The sequence below is a fragment of the Jaculus jaculus genome, chromosome 4, assembly GCF_020740685.1.
Source record: "Jaculus jaculus isolate mJacJac1 chromosome 4, mJacJac1.mat.Y.cur, whole genome shotgun sequence".
NCBI lineage: Eukaryota > Metazoa > Chordata > Mammalia > Rodentia > Dipodidae > Jaculus > Jaculus jaculus.
Window position 1 is genome coordinate 160729788 of NC_059105.1, and position 20965 is coordinate 160750752.

The window sequence follows — 20965 nt, forward strand, 5'->3', positions numbered from 1 at the left end:
ATGAGTTCAAGGCCACCCTGAGATAACAGAGTTAATTCCAGGTCAGCCTGGACCAGAGTGAGACCCTACCTCGAAAAACCAAAAAAAAAAAAAAAAAAAAAAAGAAGAAGAAATGCAAATGGTCTGCCAGTAGATAAAAAAAACACTCCTATTTTTAGCCATCAGGGAAATGCAAATCAAAATTATGAGGTCCTCCCTTACCCCAATTACTATTGGCTATTACAAAAAAATATCAAAACCAAAATAATTCACAAATACATTATTGAAGATATGGCTAGAAAGGAAACTATACACTTGGTGAGAATGTAAATTAGTATAGCTACTATGGAAAACTTAAGGTTCCTCAGGAAAAAAAAAAAAAAGGAAAAAAAAAACGAATCTAGGCTGGGGGAGATGGGTTATACCAACTTGAGGATCTGAGTTTGGATCCCAGCCTACATTAAAAAAAAAGTGCTGGGTGTGATGGCACATTGGCAGGACAGAGACAGTGAGTCCCTGGGGCTTGCTGGCTGCCTTGTCTAGCTGAATTGGTGAGCTTCAAGTACAGTAGTAGATTGCATCTCAAGAAAAAAGGTGGGAGAGCAATAGAGGAAGCCATCTGATTCTGGCCTCTACACGTGCACACATGCACCCACACAAACATGCACGCATGTGCATACAGTCTCACAAAATCAGAAACCTAAAACGAGCTGTCATATGGCCAAGTTATCCTATCCCTGGGTTTCTATGGGCAGGAAATGAAGTCAGCATATGGGAGGGATCCACGTATGCCCATACTTACTGTGACACTGTCCACTCTAGCTGTCCTAAGAGGAAGCCAGCCTAGAGATCCGCAGAAGATGAACGGACAGTGTGATATACACAACAGATTCTGGCCCATAAAAAATGAAATCCTGTCATTTTTCACAATGGGTGGAACTATGAAAGACTGAAGACATTGCCATTGGAGTGCAAATAACAACAAAATTGAAAATGTTTTTATAGAATTTTATTTTGAAATAACTTCAAATCTAAATAAAAGTGTCAAGAATAGTACAAAGAATCATAGGTGGGAAAACACACTCAAGTTTTGATGACTGCTTCATTTATGACATTTATAACAAAATGTCCCAATCTAAGATCATGTGTTGCACACACAAATGTCATGTTTCTCATCTTCCTATATCTGGAATATCCATCTCTCCTTGTCTTTCACGACACTGAAAAAGTTCAGTACAGGGTAGTCATTTTATAGACTGTCATTCCATTTTTGCTGTGTTCACTATTTCCTCAGGACCAGACCCAGACTGCATTTTTGGCAGAAATGTGTTGTTTTCAAAGACAGTACATGAAGTTCATTTATCCCATTACTGGTAGCAGGGCTTTGGTCCCTTGTAGTATGGTATCCACTAGCATTTCTGAGTGTATATTTTTTCCTCATGATTAACAAATTAACTTTTTTGAAGACACTTGGAGCCTTTGCATCCAGTACCTACAGTCCCACTATACTCACTGGTTTTAGCATTAAATGGTGTTACCCCAATTATTACTATCGTGGTTACCAAGCAATAGTTAAAATTTTTCATTCACATGTACTGGTTGGCATTTTACTGAAAGGAAGAGCTTTCTCCCTATTTACATTAGTGTGTACTCAGGAGTACCTATTTTGTTCACTTACTATTATTTTGCTGGTGGGGTTACCCCTGACTTGGCCTGTGTAGTCTCCCTTAAGCTGCTTTTCAGTCCTGACATGTTTCCATCTTTCTTTGAGTACTCGGTTTTCTGGCACAAAGTGTGTTCCCGCATTGAAACCACCTGTTTCCTTGAGCTCTAGCACACTTAGCAAGGAAGAATGCTTGTATTCACTGCTTCGGGTGTGTGTGTGTGTGTGTGTGTGTGTGTGTGTTTCTACTTAGGGTTCAGAGTTAGGAAATATGTAAGTACAACATGCGCACACACACCTTTACATCACATATACATACATGTAAACTATCTGTATCTATCTATGTGTATATCTATAGATACAAATATATATGTATACACACGAACGTAGAGAGAGTTCACACTGATAACACCAGTGCTAATCCAACATTACAGGGTTTATTCTACCATTTCCCCTTTTAAGAATTTTATTATTTTTAATTGACAATAGTTGTGGATATTCACAGGGTGTAATGTGATATATATGTATGCATTATGGGATGGCCAAACCAAGTTAATTAACGTCATCATCCACTATCGTTCTTTGTGGTAAGAACACTTAAAAGTCCTTTCACCTGCTTTGAAATCTAATTATTGTGAACTTTAGTCAGTCACCTCGCAGTGCAAAGGAGCACCAACACTTCGAGAGTTCGAGCTTCCCCTCTTAACTGTATTTCTTCAGGCCTCCCATATCCTCAGCATATTTACTTAAGCGCTTAGTCCCTTGTATGTGGCCACTCTCCTGCCTCAATGGTGCTTTGAGCCTCACTCCAGGAAGACCTCACAGGTCACAGTTATGAGCCCCTCACACTCTCTCCCTGCCATCTTTCTCCAGTCCTTTCTGTGAGCTGTCCTCCCATCCCGCCCCGGCGAGGTCAGCCCGCTCCACTGGTGGGGCTGTCTTCTGAACAGAATGAAGGGGAGGAGAGGAGGACAGAGAGGAGGGAGGGACAGAAGGAAGAGGGGAGGAAAAAGAAGTAAAAATATTGAGTGCCAGTTTGTAAGCCTGATCATTGTGATTAAAGGATGAAATAAGTCTTTTGAGAAAATTTGGAATGACTGGCATTTGTATTTTAATGGATCTACATACTCATTCTTTCAATGATAAACATTTTTTTTTTAACCCTAGGTGTTTTTTTTTTTTCATTCTTATATGGAACTAATACTAGGAGAAAAACTGAGGTGAGAAAATATTCCTGAGATTCCTAAGTTAAAACTTAGAAGCATAAAGTGAGTGGCACTGGAAATCTAAGAAAAGTGCTAGAAGGGGACTTAACGATGCTGATGAAAGCGAGAGCTGCAGATGGTCTGGCGCTGGACGCCTGTGGCCATGGCGCCGGGGAGAGGCAGAAGCACAGCAGCTTACGTTTTCTGCTAACGCTGCAAAGTGAAGGCGTCTGCTGTGGGCTGTGAGCTCGTGGTCCTCAGCTCGTGCTCCTGGCGGTACTAATCCCAAATTGATGCTTTTTTTCTTTTCGAATTGATATTTTACTTGAATTTCAACAAAGGTGCAATTCAATTGATATCCTTGCAAGTTGTCTTTCAGTAAAATGCTACCTATCTCCTTAATTTGATAGAAAATTTAAATGGCTATATTTCGAGCTTTTCAGTTAATACATTTTAACAAAATTACATTTTGGGAATTTGGGTTTAGTTGTGTTTTTTTTTTCTCTTTTCCAGCTCCATATATATACTCTCTCATCTCTTCCTGTGTTTTAAAAACATTAATACTTGTCAAAACCGTAGTTTACAGTATTTACAAAGAGGGCTTCCCTCTATCCATAGTTAATCTTGGCAAAAATTAGTAGTGTATGACATGATGACATAAGAGAGCATCTATATACAAACATATACAATTTTATTGATATCTCTACAGACTACAAGAATTTTAGGTATAGTCACAATTGTTGAGTGCAACAGAAAAATAGTAATTTGTCATTTTCTGAAAAGATGCAAAAGTTCTGATGGTGAAATAAAGATACATCAGTGGTGTCATCTGTTTCTTATTTCCTAGAATAAAACATCACATAATTTAGTACTAAAAGTATAGGTTATTCGAGATTTCAATCATGTGTACAATTGTCCAAAATTACCACCTAGTTTATTTTCTGGCTTGGAAGTTGAGCAGGGTGGGCCGAAATCCCAGAGGAAGTAGTGTAAGAGGACGTAACCTGGGGTTTGATCTCACTGTGCGCTGCCCTTGGCTGACTGGACTCTTTCTGCAGGGGTCAGCATGCTTTCAGGGCATTGGTGGTCAGATAGTCAGTTATAAGCACTGTTTCTCCTTTAAGCACATACCCAAAAACTGGGAGGAAAATCTCGGTGGTCCTGGAGCTTTTGGTTGAGAGAACAATCAAAGAAGGAAGAGTTGATCTCCCTGGTTTCTGGGGTCAAGTCCAAATACCTACAGCAGAACAGGGAGCTGGTACCTGTGTTTCCTCCAAAAGATGCATGAATAAGAAATATGGGAGTGATTTAGTAAATGATTATTTTGAGAATATCTATTGATCAAATATTGAAAATTAGCTTTCTACTTAGTATATGCTGTTGAATTTACAGTGATAGTTTTGGTATCATGAGATGTCACATATAAAAGCATTCAAAACATATGTCTAACTTGGAATAATTAGTGAGCAGGTCAGAAAGCTATTGAGATTTAGTAGGCTGTTGTTTGGTGAGAATTTCACACTTTTGTTTGGAGAGAGGTACAAATTAAATCACCAATCACGACAGCTGTACCTCTTATATTTAACCTTCCCTGATCCTTCAGAAATGGATCTGAGGCACCGACCAGGGTGGACAAATACGTCTTCCTTAGTTCCTTAGCTTGTGTGGCTGTAGTTAGCAACTTTGACTGGGTATTGGAACCACTTTGGAGCTTTCAAAAGTACTGATATCCCCGTTTTAAGGAATGTTGATATTGGTTGAGAATTTAAAAGTCTCAAATGATTGTTGTGTATAGGTAATTCTGCCAATCACCTAATTCCCTAGAAAAATACATGTGAACACATCTGTCTAATTATGGTTCATCACTAAAACCTCTCATTTCCTTGTCCACCCCGTGCTCTGTGCCACAGTGGCATTTCTCTTCCTCTGCTGGTCAAGCCATACGGCCTTTTCTCACTCAGGGCTACATGGTCTGCCAAGGAGCGCACTGACTTTGTTAGGCTGTGCGCCACGCTTTCTGAATCGTGCATATGAAGGACAAGGTTCAATTTAACACGTCTGGAGCTCGGCAATGACAGGTGAAGAAGGTGAGAAGCAACCTTCTCTGTCTCTAACAGAGAACAAGACCTAACATAAAATGCCTGCTCTCTTTGCCCCTGTCCTGTCCGAGCCCATGCATGAAGTCGGGTTTCAGTGTTCTCTTGCTCTCCTACCGCAGCCTGCACCTCACAGATGTATTCTGATCTTGAGACAAGATTTCTTTTCTAGGCTAGCTTCATTCTTTCCTCTACTTTCTTTTTTGGTTTTCTCAAGGTAGAGTCTCACTGCAGCCCATACTGATCTGGAATTCACTTTGTAGTCCCAGGCTGGCCTTGAACTCATAGTGATCCTCCTACCTTTGCCTCCCAAGTGCTGGTATTAAAGGTGTGTGCCACCATGCCCAGCTTGTACAAATGTTTTATAGCAGAGTTCCACTTCTCAATGTTCAGCCAATATTTGGCCTCATCTTACTCCTTATTTGCTCAAAGTTATATAAATGATAAGTACCTTTAAAACTATATGTGGGTCAATAAGAAGGGAAATTTTCCTTTGAGGTTCCCTTAAAATATTTGAGGTATAGAGACCTGGATTTTGAATTACTGAAAATCAACTCCAAAAGATTGGAAAAGTATTTTTATAATCAACTTTGTAGAAAACAATCTCACTCAGTTTTGATACTACATGTCTGAAACTGCAGTTGGACAATGACCTTCATGGTGATCGGGGACACTGAGAATGGGGTTCAATGACATACATGAAAGAAAGTCACTACACAGCTTTTAAGGGGATCAAAATGAATGTTATACCAATCATCCTCCATCCAAATCCCAAGATAAGTGGATGATTTCATGGTATGTGTTATTGCTTACATTATTGTTAGAGCCCAGGAAACAAGCACTTCTATTTTATCATGATGAATAGAATGAAAACTCTGTTTTCTGCTGGAACACTAAAAAGGGCTTTTCTATTGAGGGAGATATAGTGAGGCAAAGTCACTGTGTCCAGACTGTAGTTCACAAGCTTTATCTTCTGATGCCACCTGAGCAGATATGATGTAAGTCTGATGATAGTCAGGGCTCAAGGTCATGTTCTACAGCATTGTTAAAGTGACTGGGAGTGGTTTCTCTTATGTTCCAAGACAGAAGAATGACGTTAAAATGCCAGAGATTACACAGATCAACAGTTCTCATTTTCCCAAGATGATAAAACAATGGTGCGTGTGTGTGTGTGTGTGTGTGTATGTGTGTGTGTGTGTGGCCTGTGTGTGTGCTTTAAGTTCAGTGCAACAGTACAGAAAAGTTCAAAGAGCATAATCACATCTGTGTTAGATTCTTTTTATCTCTTTGAATTATAAACATAGCTTGGATACAGTAAGACCTCATTAATTGGATTCTACTAATGAGGAATGTGTGGGAGGAAGCAACCCTTACGTCAGCAGCAGGCTTATAACGATTTTGTAAGCACATTTAGGCTTTAGACACATTAAAGAACATTAAAGAATGTTCTCTTCAGGCATGTCATGTCAGAAGCACCTAATCCAAATGATGTGCTATTCATAAACTTTTGATGTATTTATCGAAGCCACTTTTAAACACTTGTGAAATGCTGTAATGTTTTTGATGTTCTCTGTGTGCTTTGAAATATTCTATGATTGTTAGTTTTCACTGATTCATATTAGCTTTCTAAAAATTATATTTTATTGCAAATGAATCACATGTAATTTCAGGCATAATTTATCTAGCTAAGACATTTTGATCTTTTTATGTGGTTTTATATAAGACATGTTGCATATATCACAGTCTATTTCCTTAAATGATATAAATTAGTAGCTTTTCAACTGCAAGCAATTTTGACAAAGTGGGGTTTCTAGTGGCATATAAAGAGAAAAAGCCAAAGGCATTCTTAATACCAGTGTACTCGAAATCTCCTATAACATTGGATTCTGCGTTAATAGTGTGGCTACTGGGAAATGTTAATATAGAACAAGCTAACTTTTTGTATGGTGTTGACTGAACCAGGGCCCGGTACTCTACCACTGAGCTGCACTCCTACACTAGGTTAATTCTTAGTTGGTGTTTGAGAGATATTCTTTTAGGTTATTTTTAATGTAGAAATGATAAGGTATCCAGAAAAATCAGAAACCTGGGTCCTTAAAACTGATGGTACAAACAGTGTATTGCATTTGGCTTCCAGTGTTTTCTAGATCCTGGTCTTAAATTTCTAAACCATTTTTGTCATGCAATTTTATGCCTTATGTATGTCTGTATTTTGTAAGCCAGGTCCTGTTATGCTAAGGAGTTTGAGAGAGTTACAGAGAACCATTTTTAATAAATCAGGAAAACTGAATGACTTTGAAATACACTGTATTAGTATATACTGATTCTTTTAATCATCTTTGATCTTTTCAAAATCAAAAAAAGGAAGCATCATTTCAAAGAAAAAAATCCAAAACCAATCCAGAAATGTTAATTTTAGCTACTAAGATAACTTGGACTCTAAGAAAACTATGGCTTCTTTAACACAAATGTAAACTCAGTAAGATCTTGATTAATTAAAATTCTTTTTTTTTCTTTTTTCTGTTTTTTTCCGAGGTAGGGTCTCACTCTAGCTCAGGCTGACCTGGAATTCACTATGTAGTCTCAGGGTGGCCTCGAACTCATGGTGATCCTCCTACCTCTGCCTCCTGAGTGTTGGGATTAAAGGTGTGCCCACCACGCCCAGCTTAACTACAATTCTTTAAGCCAATTGTGTAACATGGGGTTTTTGAAGGAAGAACAGATTACAGGGTGAGTCCTATGACTTTAACTTCCAGAAGCATAGTGAACAGTGTGGCAGGAGTCTGTTTTTGTCTGGTTTCTAGTGCTCTGTTGAGTTATAAGAGATAACTGTTATCATGCTAAAGAGATTCTTGAGTTTAAAACAAGAAATAGGTGTTTGGATTTACTTATATACTGCTGTGATTTGTATTAGTTGACCTAATTTGTGACAAAATTATTGATTTTAAAATGACCTATGTATGTTTGTTATCCACAATGACTGAGGCCAAGATAGTGAAGCACTACTACATTTATAAAAATTTCCATTAATAAGTACTGAACCTAAAAGTATTCTTTAATGAAAGCCCTTGTTAAACCAGAATATAATAAACCAGAACCTTTCCCCCCAAAATATTAACTGAGGTTTTACTGAATCATATTAAAGAGAATGACCAGTTTGGTCTGTGAATGTCAGGCTGCAAAAGCACCTTGAGAATGTAGATTGAACAGTAATATATACTGTGCAATTGGCAGACAAGGATACACATGGTGCTTTAAAAACATAACACTTTACAAACTGAAATTGGGCATGTGAAATCAGTTCTCAAAGCTAACTGCTTTGTTCCTATAGTTTATTTTCTGAAAATTTATCAACTCCAGTGTAAAGTATAGGACAGGCTGAAAAAGTGCTTTGAGGTGATTTAACCCTGCATGGTTTGTGAATAAAAATAGCAACCCATTCTGAAGGTGAAAAAATGAAAAATGTGTTGGGAATAGCTTATCACACTGGCAATATCTGACTGGGAATGAGAGCTGTGAATAGTGTAATATCATGGAGAATGAAGAATGTTGATCAGATTTTTATTGTAAGAATTCAGTAATGTCTTGGTATAATGAGAGGTACAAATGAGAAAAAAAACTCTGGGCTTTTGCTTTTGTTTTCCTTTTCAATTAGATATAGTAAATGTTCTTGAAATGCATTAATATCTTCTAACCAGATTTTTTTTAATTGTTGAATGTGACCCAATTTATAAAAATAGTTTACCATAAGTCCATTTTCTTCTGTTACAACATGCTCTTTTTCTTTTCTTTTTAAGGTGTTAATTTGTCATGCAAAGATTTTTTTCATTAAGTGCATTAATGCTTTTGTTTGTACAGGAATTTCAAATCAAAACGACTCCCCATAGTTTCTAAATATAAACCCTTAGCAAATTACATGCCAAGATAATACAATCCATTCCACATGGGAAAAGAACTCCAGCCATTATCTTGGGATTTTTAACCAGGGTTCCAACCTTTGGGCTGCACAGTATCTTTGTCTTTGATAAGTCTCCTTACTGATAACTTCAGATGGACTGGAATGGAACATTTTTGTAGAAGAAACTGGTTTCTAGCAGTAGAATAGTGATGCTGGGAATAAATTTGGTTTCCCTGAATAATGGTTTCTCAAAGCAGTCATGGCTTCTTCAGAAGTTTAAAATTGGTACCATTTCTTATCCTTATATTTCAGCATTAACTGCAAAGAGAAAAACAGTAATCATAAGATGCTAAAAACAATTTTTAAAAGCACCATTCAAAGCAAACTTATATTGAGCTATGAAAATCTAGTTAAATCTTAAAACAATAGAACTGGATGGCCTCTTATTTTATGGCACACAGAGTATACAAGAAAGAATAAAAAATGAACACAAGCTGTACAGACTCATCTGGCAGGAAACAATTCTTAATGAGTGAGGCAAATGGAAAACGTGGATTCCATCCTCTATTGCCCTTCACCTTCCTGTAGACTCACATAATGCCCTTTATTTTAAGCAGGCAACGCCAAATACAGACAAGTCTGTCTGAGCCAATGATTATCCTCTGCAGCAAAGAAGCATCAACATATTACAGTATTTATTTTTTACCTCCAAGCAGAGGAGATTATAATACTTATATGAGAGTCAGGGTACTCTGCCTCTCACATAGGATTTCTTCCGTGGCATCTTTGCGTAGGGTTTCTGGTCCAGGACTAAATGTTTAAAGGGACCACTGTATGGGGATGTTTGCGACTTAGGCGGTTTACCTCATGCGCGTGTCTGGAAAACGCTTCGGCACTGGTCATCATGCCGGCGGTCTTCTCTTCCAGCTCTCCCAGCCTCTGTCCTCTCTCGTCCAGTGCGATGCGGGCTCGTGTCAGCTCTCCCACCACCCCTCCAGCAGCACCCTTCATCCCTTCTATACTGCCTGGTCCAGGGATGTGCTGTGCAAGGCTGCGGGATGCTTTTCCTGCTGATGCTTCCCCAACTACGGATGAAAGCCATAGTGATTTAAATCAGGCTGCTGGCAACCCAATAGTCAAGACTGTCACCAAGATCAAATACTTCCATTAAATTCTACTACCATCTTGATTCTTATTAAACAAATGGTATATTTGTTCCTGTCACACGTGTGTGTATTGAATATGTTAGTACTTAAGAAAAATACCTTAAAGAGAGACTGAGAGAGATACAGTTACCACATGCTTTTATAAGTGTTCCATATGTATGTGGGGGAAGGACGTCCCATATAACATGGCATAACACAATTTCTTTTTTTTTTTTTAATATATTTTATTTATTTGTTTGAGAGAGAATGGGCATACCAGGGCCTCTAGCCCTGCAAATGAACTCCAGATGTGTGTACCCCCTTGTACATCTGGCTTATGTGGGTCTTGGAGAATCGAACCGGGATCCTTTGGCTTTGCAGGCAAATGCCTTAACAACTAAGCCATCTCTCCAGCCCCATAACACCATTTCTTGACATAGATGCATTTGAATTCTCAAAACATGTAAGACCTTGTGTTTAACCCATACTAGTGTTTGTTCCATTCTCAAGCCTGATCTTTTGCTTAAATGTCTGCTACCTATTCTCTGTTCATCTTCATATTATCAACTTTTGTAGACCTCAGACCCCCTCTCTTTCTGTAAGTACTAGCAATCAGACATAGGGCTACATAAATGGACATGTGTGTTGAAATTTTGTGGGTTCTTAAAAGACAAGACTAAGCTTCTTAATTAACTAATGAATTGAAGAAGTTTTATTAAAAAATAGCTATGTGGGCTGGAGAGATGGCTTAGTGCTTAAGCGCTTGCCTGTGAAGCCTAAGGAGCCCGGTTCAAGGCTCGATTCCCCAGGACCCATGTTAGCCAGATGCACAAGGGGACACATGCATCTGGAGTTCATTTGCAGTGGCTGGAGGCCCTGGTGTACCCATTCTCTCTCTCTCTCTCACTCTCTCTTTCTCTCTCTCTCTCTCTCTGCCTCTTTCTGTCTCTGAAATGAACAACAACAACAAAAATAGCTATGTGTGGTACAGCAAACATGTAATCCCAGCACTTGTAGGTGAAGGCAAGAGAATCAAGAGTTTGAGGTCAGTCTGGTATACACAGTGAGACCCTCTCACAAAATGCAACACAACACAATGTATAGCTATCTTGGCAGAAATTTAGCAAACATTTCAATGATGTAACACTAGAATGAATCACAAGATTTTTAAAAATAAGAACCTTATTGAAGTATAATTCACATACTGTAAAGGTTACCTTTAAACAAAGGATACAGTTCACTGGTTGTTAGCATCTTAGAAAAGTTGTAGAACTATAATCCTTATCTGGTTTTAGAATATTTTCATTTTGCCAAAAAGAAACCACATACCTTTCAGCAGCCCCTCCCTATGCTCTCCTTACCCTAGCCCCACACAACCACTGGTCACTTCTACCACTGACTGGACATTTCATATCCATGGACTCATAGAATATATGGTCTTTTTGGTCTGGCTTCTTTAATTTGACATCATATTTGTGGAGTTATTTTTCTCTTGAATTTGTAACTATGCAAAAAAGGTCTAGATGCCACCACTTAATTGAATAGTATTTGGGCCATGAAAAGAAACTTTTTGTATCATTACAAGTTTAAGACAGTTTTTATATGAATGATAGTAGTATTGTCTGAAAAAATTATTCTTATTTGCTCTGTGAAGATGTTCTCTAGTGTCTTCCTGCTGCTCTCTGGTAGTCTCACTGGTATACCTCCAAAGTAGCTCATCCCATGGCATGATACACTTAAGTTCTAAATAAGGAAGCTGTTCCCCAGCTGTGATGATTGGAAGGCAGATTAAATTGTTTTCAGAATCTAATAACTGAATACCTTGTTATATAGGTATGATCTACTTGTAACTGTGACATATTAGCTTGCTCATTATTTATTTGGATTATATATTTGTAACTGTTTCCTAATTTAAAGTGACTATTTTTGTTCATATTTGAAAAGTAAATACTTTTCACAGTACAAAAGAAAAATTAAAACTTTAAGATAGAAACAAAAGCACCGAGTCTAGAATTTGAGACATATCACATTAAATTACACAGATGCATGTGAGTGTGCTCATACACACAGAAAGAGCCCTGTGTTGTGATTATTGTGTAATAAATAGTTTACTCACAGAGCTCTTCTCTGTCAAACGTTTGTCCACTTCCGCCAAATAGTCCCTTGAGAAAGCCTCTATTTTGAGCTTCTGGTGTCTCTATGGGAGTAAACAAATCTCCTAACATGTCCTGTAACAAATTCAAAGAAGAGTAAACATTAGAGAAACTAAGATTAAATTAATAGATGAAAATGGTAACACTGTGTTAGAATATATCATGAAAATACAGAGTGCTTTCTACTTTTTCCCTGTGATTCTTGCTTGGTACTTAATTTTCCATGGCCATTTCTTTCTGCATCTACTTTTCTTTTCCTGCACAGTTATCCTAAACTTTTCCTTTTCTGGTCATCATTCACTGTAGGATTAATTTCCACCTACTGCCAATTTAGATTTCTGAATCTCCTAATTATCAGACTCTTTCCTATCTTTTCCCTGCCCTTTCACAAAGCCTTCAGTGGTATATGTAAGAAAGGTAAATATATTTTTATATCAAGCACAAATTATGATACTTAGCTGAAGCAAGATACTGTTATATTTCCTTACTATATGCAGGTGTGTAATTCTCAATATTTGCTGAGTCGTAGACTGGGGAAATAACTTGTTAGAAATGCAGGTGATTAGGCTACGTTTCATAAATTCTAAATCAGAATCTGTGGAAATGTGCTCTGGTTATCTGTATTCTCACCAGATCTGACTCTCCATGTCTTTTCAAAGCAGACACCTTTAGGAACCATCAATATTGGAGGGAGGAACTAGAGCCAAGAGTCAGATCTGCAGCACTTGTTGGTCCTTGAGGTTCACTGTGACATTCACTTCGTTCGCTCCTGCTTCTGGAGCTTTGCTCTTCGGAGATGATAGTACTATCTGTTAGCTTCTCACCTAGAAATATTCTTTTCTAGCTCTCAATCCTGTGTCTAATAAGCCTCAGAGCCAGCGCAGTGTATTTTACAGCACTCACTACGCTAGTTCTCTCTCGTCTCATTACTGTCTCCCTCATTTCAAGCCACTGTTCCATTTGGGCTTTATTTTTAAAAGCCTCATAATTTATTTTTAAAAGCCTCCTGTCTTCAGCCTTGCTTCCTCAAAAGCAACTGTGAAACTGTAACTGTTAGAAGGTACCTGCTACCAGGGGACTAGGTCCAGGCAGGCAAACAAGACCAGCCCCCTGTTGACAGGGAAACCTGCCACAGTCTTTATTGTGCCCTTGGATCCCATCTGTGAGCAGGGAAAGCAGCAGAACAGCTCTTCCCCATTGGAGACTTGAGGGGTGAGAGGTCTTTACCTTCTCCTCTCCTGCCTGGGGCTCCTGGCACGTAGGCTGGGATACATTGCTTGAAGCTTTATCCCGCTTGTAAATTCACAAAAGCAGCATGTTCTTTTTGTCCTTTGGGTTTCTGATTCTCTCTTTTTCTCTCCCTCCTTCCTTTTTTTCAGACTTCAGGACCCTACGATACTACCTGCTGTATGGTACCATACATCAACTCTCTTAATAAAGTTGTAAGTCTAAAAGGGTTCATCTCCAAATATGATAAAACTCTTGTGTGACTTCCTGTTTCCCTTGGGATAAAGGCTAGTTCCCTGAGGAGCTTACAAGCTGTGACAAGATCTATTCTTTTTTTATTATTATTAGTTATGCACACAGTGTGTATACAGCCATGTTGGTACCGTCGTTAGCCTCCTCCCTGAACTCCCCACTCCTCAGGGACCTTCCTCGTTGGGGAATATGGGTCATGCATTGTGGGGTTAGCCATCAGTTATGGGGAAGAGGCAATGTCTGCACATAACTTCCCAACATGTGGCTCCAACAATCATTCCGGCCCCTCTTCTGCAAATTTCCCTGAGCCATGATGGGTTCATTTTAGGTCTACTTCAGTAAAGAAGTGTTGGGAGCCCAAGATCTATTCTTGATTAATTCTCTAGCACCACACCTCCGTTCTTCACTTCCAACTAGGTGCTTTCATGTCAGTTTTCTGGATCCTGAAGTTTTCACATGTCAATACTCATGTCTAGAACATCTTTACATTTTCCATTCCCAGCTTTAATTTCCCCAAATAATTCCTGCTTGACTTCAGAAGTCAGTTATGTTCACAGTCCTTCTCTAGCCTTCCACATCCTTCTGCTCTATTAACCCAAGTGCTCTCTCGTATCTTCTTAGTATTGGTATAACCATATGTATCATTTATACAGCGCATCAGAGCTGCTTGTTTACTTCGTCTATATAATAGCAAGATTTTTGTTTTTTACTTAATTCATAGAGTCTAGCCATGTACAAGGCATCTAGTAATGATTCAATAAATAATTGTTGAATACTAACAATAACACAACACTACCATGTACAGTGGTCAGAGATTTCCATAAATTATTACTCCATTCTAACAATACATGAAGATGGCAAATATAGGCAGGCTAAGTAAAATGCCCAAATAACACAAGGGGGGAGCCAAATCACAGCACAAATAATTCTGAGCTTATACTTCTAACCTACATTATAGTCAATGTATTTGTAAATAAAGGGGTTGAATCAACTAAATCTCCCAAGATACTTTTTTAAAAATTTTGTGACTTACAATTTTACTTCCACTCAAGTTTGTATCTAATCCTGTTTTTTAGGCTATGCTTACTGCTGTGATCAAAGATAAATGACTGATTCTAACCACAAGTTACCTTTCCCTTCTCAGAGTCTGCAAATATAAAAGAAAAATCTCAAAATTATGGACAACAGAGCTACAAGCTGTGCGAAGCAGACACTGAGAAACCACAGTGTCACTCCCCTGTGCCACTTCATATTTCAGTGTGGCAAAGAGGGATAGATTTACAGAGAGATTCTGGAATCAAAACCCTCTACTGGAAAAAGTAGAAAATTCAACACAACCATGTCTCCAAACTGTAAATCCCTACTTCTATCCACTGAGATCACAAGACTCAGAGAACCACAGAACCACATGGACATCTCAGAGGTGCTGGCCAGAACTGAAACTCACTGGAGCAAACATTCTCAAGTAAGACTGTCTACCCTGGCAGAAAGGCAGGCAGAACCTTAGTAACATGAGATTACATGGTCACAGTGTTAAATATAAGCACAGGCATGGCCACATCAGGACCTCTGACATTGAGATCCAGGCAGGAAGGCAGTGACCACCCAGCACATACAGAAGATAGTAGCTAACCTGATGGGAATTATTTTGAGGAGATACCTCTTGCTGAGGGCCAGGAAGTTCCTAAGGGAAAAATGACCCCTGCTGACACATACATAGAAATTCAACCCAACAGATAATCTGTGTGACCCTCACTGAGACATTGCATATTGATCAATTTGGTCTAACAGGTTTGAGCTAGCTGTCAAGCAGCTGCTCTCTCACCAACAGAAATTCATAATTCAGAGAGGAGAGAAACAAACCCATCTCAGCAAGGAGGAGATATTGCTGATGATGTCATAGTCTGTTTTACTCTTACTTCACTTTGACTTATTCTTTTTCAATCATCACCATTGGATGTTTCTTAATGTTTTTGTTTTAGTTTTCTTAGTACTTAAGTTTCATGATTTTTCTATTTCCATACCTATTTTGTTGTGTTCCTTATGTATCCTTTTACTTACGACTCATTCCCTCTCAAGCTTACTTAATTTTCCCATTACCCTCTACTTTCTGCTACTTAATTATAATTTTCTATAGTTTTAATAATCTTTTCTTCTTATTTAAAAAATATTCTAATTCTTTTCTGTCTATCTCTTTGTTTACTTAAGGTGAGATCTCATTCTAACCCAGGCTGACCTGGAACTCACTCTGTAGTTCCATGCTGGCCTCAAACTAACAGTGATCCCCCTACCTCTGCCTCCCAAGGGCTGGGATTAAAGGCGTGCACCACCATGCCCCAGCTTGCTTGCTTCCTTCCTTTCTTTTCTCTCCTTCCTTCCTTCTCTCTCTCTCTCTCTCTTTTTTAGTATGTGTGTCACAGTACATGTGTGTGTAGGTCAGAGGACAACTTTCTCAGGTTGGTTCTTTCCTTGCACTTAATTTGATGCAGGTCTCTTGTTCTGTTTGTGTTAGTCTATGAGTTTTTGGAGAGTCGCTTGTCTCTGCCTCCCATCTTATCATCAGTGTGTTGGGATTACAGAAGTTAAGGTACATTTTAAAAAATGCAGTGGAAGTTGGGGTGGTGGCACATGCCTTTAATCCCAGCACCTGGGAGGCAGAGGTAGGATAATCACTTGTGAGTTCGAGGCCACTCAGACTACATAGTGAGTTCCAGGTCAGCCTGAGCGAGAGTGAGACCCTACTTTGAAAAACAGCAGTGTCAGTTCTCACCTATAGAATAAATCAAGTAGAAGGCAGCCTATCAGGGCGTAAAGACAAAATAAATGAACTAGAACATTCAAGCAGTAATAAACAGTGGATAGTCCCAGGCATGGTGGCACATGCCTTTAATCCTACCACTTGGGAGGCAGAAGTAGGAGGATCACCATGAGTTCAAGGCTACAAAGTGGTTCCAGGTCAGCCTGGGCTAGAGGGAAACCCTATCATGGAAAAGCAAAACAACAAAAAGAAACAGAAACAGTGGATATCATTAAAAAAAAAAAAAAAAAACCCAAAAAACTGAGTTTATGAATCACAGGCATAAAATGAGTACAAGTTGTAGAGAATATATTCAGTAAATCATAGTAGAAAATTTCCAAATCCAGGCAAAGATATAGTCCTCTAGATACAGAGGTGTTTAGAATGCCAAATACACAAACTAGAAAATAACCTCCCTATGTCATATTACAGTTGCAACAATAAGCACATAGAGCCAAAAGTTCTGTTGAAAGCTGCGAGAGAAGCACCAAGCCATATATAATGGTATACCAATCAGAATGATAGATTTCTTAACCAAAATTATTAAGGCTAGAAGGAGAGTAAATAATAAACTTTGAAAGACAATAACTTTCCACGTAGATTACTACACACAGCAAACCTATCTTTCATAATTGAAAGTGAAAGAAACATTTTCCAGAATTCGTTACCACTAAGCTAGCACCTACAGAAGATAATTGAAAAACATTCTATAACCTGAAGACAAAGATAAACATATGCATGAGGTCATGAGAAAGAATAAACCACACTAGAACCAAGGTAAGCAAATGAGGATTATAAAAATACCAAACATTAGAACGAGGAATTAATACAAACCTTTCAATAAAACTTTGGATTGTTAACTCTGAATTTCTCTAATCAAAATACACAGACTAGCAGATTCTTTTAAAAACAGCCCATCTCTTTATTGCTTGCCAGAAATGTACCTCATTTTCAAAAACAAACTCAGCCGTAGAATGAAAGGATATAAAAAAGCATTATAGTAGAACTAGAATGTAATCAGGTATAGCCATACTATTATCTGGCAAAATAGATTTCGTCCAAAATTGGAGGACATAAAATTTACTTCATATTGATTGACAACCCATCCAGAATATATAACAATTTAAATAATCATGTACAAAATCTCAGCATACTCAGTCTCATAACACTACACAACTAGTGTAAAGGTGCATATTGACCACAATACAGTAATAGTGAGTGACTTCAATACCAGACTCTGACCAATAAAAGGCCATCCAAACCAAATGAAAAAAATAAAACCCTAAAAACAGAGGAATAGCATAGTTAAGTAGCATTGTAAATCAAATGGGATTAATAAAAATCTACAGAAGGCTGGAGAGATGACTCAGCAGTTAAGGTATTTGCCTGCAAAGCCAAAGGACCCAGGTTCAATTCCACAGGACCCATGTAAGCCAGATGCACAAGGGAGTGCATGTGTATGGAGTTCATTTGCAGTGGCTGGAGGCACTGATGTGCCCATTCCCTATCTGCCTCTTTATCTCTCCTTTTCTTTCTCTCTCTCTGTCAAGTAAATAAATAAAAATGGAAAATATTTTTTAAAAAATTTACAGAATATTGTACCCAAACATTGCTGAGTATACATTCTTTTCAGTGGCCCATGGAACTTTTTCTAAAATACACCATGCTGTAAGACATGAAGCAAATCTTAACAAATGTATTCTATGTGATCACAAAGGAATAAAACTAGAAATCAATAGCAAAGAAAACTACAGAGCATGTATGTACAAAGTCATGGAGATTGAACAATATGCTACTGAATGGTGAATGTGCTACCAGTTAAATTAGGAGAGAAATTTAATAATTTCTGGAATCTCATAAACATGAAAATACAATGCCGGGCATGGTGGTGCATGCCTTTAATCCCAGCACTCAGGAGGCAGAGGTAGGAGAATCCCCATGAGTTCAAGGCCACCCTGAGACACCATAGTGAATTGTAGGTCAGCCTGGGCTAGAGTGAGACCCTACCTCGAACCCCCCCCCAAAAAAACAAAATAAAATACAATGTACCAGGACATATGGGATATAATAAAATTGCTTCTATTATGGAAATTTGTAACTGTAAATGCTTACATTATAAAACCATAGAGATTGATAGTAACTTGATGAGATACCTCAGGGTCCTAAAAAAATGAAAAGAAGCCAAACAAAAGAGTAAAAGGAAAGAAATAATAAAGATCAGAACAGAAATTAATGAACTGGAAATAAAAAAGAACAACAAAATTGATGAAATAAAGGTGGTTCTTTGGAAAAACAAACAAGGTTAACAAACCTTTAGCAAAACTAACCAAGAGTAAGAAAGAAGACTTAAACTGATGAAGTGGGAGACTTTCCAACAAACACCACTGAAATTCAGAGGATCATTGGGACACAATTTGAAAACTTGTATTTGCAATAAATTGAAAAATCAAAAAAATGGATACATTTCTAGACAATATGTCCTATCAAAATCAGAATAAGAGGATATAAGGTACTTAAACAGATTTATAATAAGCAGTAGGGTTAAAGCAGCAATAAAGTCTTCATGCTAATGGTGGTGACTATTGGGAAGATTCAAATTTGTCAAAGTGCTGAAATTAAGCGACTGTTGAGCGTTCACAGTTAAATAAGACATCTATATCATCTCCTCCAAGGGTCAGGGACAATTGCAGAAGAGGAGAAAGAAATAATGTAAGAATCAGAGCATGGGAAGGAATGCTCTGGAACACTGTTTTCAGGACATAATTGGCTGTTGCATTCATGACCTCAAAGAAACTATTGTTACCTGCACAATATTGGACTCTGTAACATTCTGTTATGGAAGGTGGAAGATAACAAAAAAAGACATTAAAGTAGAAGAGGGATTATTAGAAAATAAGGGGGTTCAGTGGAAGGAGATGAAGGAGGGAAGAGAAGGTAAAAAGAGATTATGATCAAAATACATTATATACGTGTATTAACATTGTCAATAAATTGTTACAGAAAAAAGTTCCTAACCAGAAAGGATTCACTGCTGGATTCTACTAAACCTTTCAAGAACAATTAACACCAGTGTTCATCAATCTACTCCATGAAATAGAAAGGGAAGGAACACTGCTAAGTTTAGGTAACAAAGCCAGTATTGCCTTGATACTAAAATCAGATAAGAACATACACAAAAAGAAAATTACAAGCCATTCTCTCTGATGAACATGTACATAAAATTTTTAATAAAATACGTGCAAACTAAACCATACCTCAATATAGTAATTCATCTTGATCAAGTTGGCTTCATTTCAGGGATGCAAAGTTAGTTCAACATATCTAAACCAATAAATTTAATACATGATATAAATGAGCTTAGGTATAGAAAACAGTAGATGGAACAAAGCCCCTTGAAAAAAACTAGCATCCCTTCATGACAAAAGCCCTGAAGAAACTACAATTAGAAGAAACATACCTTAGCATAACAAAGGTTATATATACCAACCTATAGCTAATATTATACTAATTGAGGAAAAACTCAAATACTTCATTAAAATCAGAAAACAGATCCTGATTCCACTTTTCAATATAGATCTTGAAGTTTTAGCAAGAGCAATAGCACAAGAGAAACAAAAGGAATACAAAGCAGAAAAGTCAAATTATTGCCATTTGGAGGTCTTATATAAAGGATCCTAATGACTTCTTCAGAATACTCTTAGAACTACTAGATACTTTCAGTAAAGTAGCAGGATACAAAATTAAATTACAAAAATCAGTATTATCAACAATAACATGAAAACATTAAGAAAAGTAATCACCTATACAATTACTTTAAAATGCCTTGGAATAAAACTAACCAAGAAAGGGAAATGCCTCTACAATAAAAGATAAAACACTGAATAAGAGGGCTGAAGAAATGGCTTAGTGGTTAAGGCATTTGCCAGCAAAGTCAAAGAACCTAGGTTTGATTCCCCAGGACCCACGTAAGTCAGATGCACAAGGTGGTACATGTGTCTGGAGTTTGTTTGCCATGGCTAGAGGAGTGTGCTCATTCTCTATCTGCTGCTCTCTCACTCTCAAATAAATAAATAAAAATATTTTTTAAAAGAAATTGAAGAGTATACTAGAAATTGGAAAGATTCCCCATGTTCACGGATTGTCAGAATACTGTGAAAATGGTTCTATTACTAAAACCAATCTACAGATTCAATGCAATCCTCAGAAGTGACATTCTTTATAGAACAAGAAAAAATAATCTCAATCATTGGTAGCTTAATGTAACATAATATAGGACTGAGAAAAAAATCCATGTACCTATAGTGATCTGATTTTGACAAAGATGCCAAAGGCATATGTTGGGAGAACATATAGGATCTTCAACCGATGATGCTGGGAAAACTTAATAACCTGCCTATAAACTAATCTAGATCCATATATCTTGCTCTGTCTAAAAAAAAAAAAAAAAAAGAATCAGCAGGGCATGGTGGTGCACGCCTTTAATCTCAGCACTCAGGAAGTAGAGGTAGGAGGATCACTTGAGTTCAAGGCCACCCTGAGAGTACATAGTT

The 20965-nt window shown here is 37.8% G+C and overlaps 1 protein-coding gene across 10 annotated transcripts in view; it reads right to left on the reverse strand.

The window, feature by feature from the left end:
* Window positions 1-972: 972 nt before the first annotated feature.
* Stxbp5l (syntaxin binding protein 5L) overlaps window positions 973-20965 on the reverse strand; it is a 265174-nt gene continuing 245181 nt past the window's right edge. For all 10 annotated transcript variants that reach the window (XM_045147811.1, XM_045147808.1, XM_045147806.1 and 7 more), the window contains 3 exons: window positions 12103-12214; window positions 9706-9926; window positions 973-9159 (listed from right to left, as the gene is read on the reverse strand). In XM_045147811.1, coding sequence (XP_045003746.1) covers window positions 9118-9159; window positions 9706-9926; window positions 12103-12214 — 375 coding nt within the window. In that variant the 3' untranslated portion in view covers window positions 973-9117. The remainder of the gene's footprint in view (window positions 9160-9705; window positions 9927-12102; window positions 12215-20965) is intronic.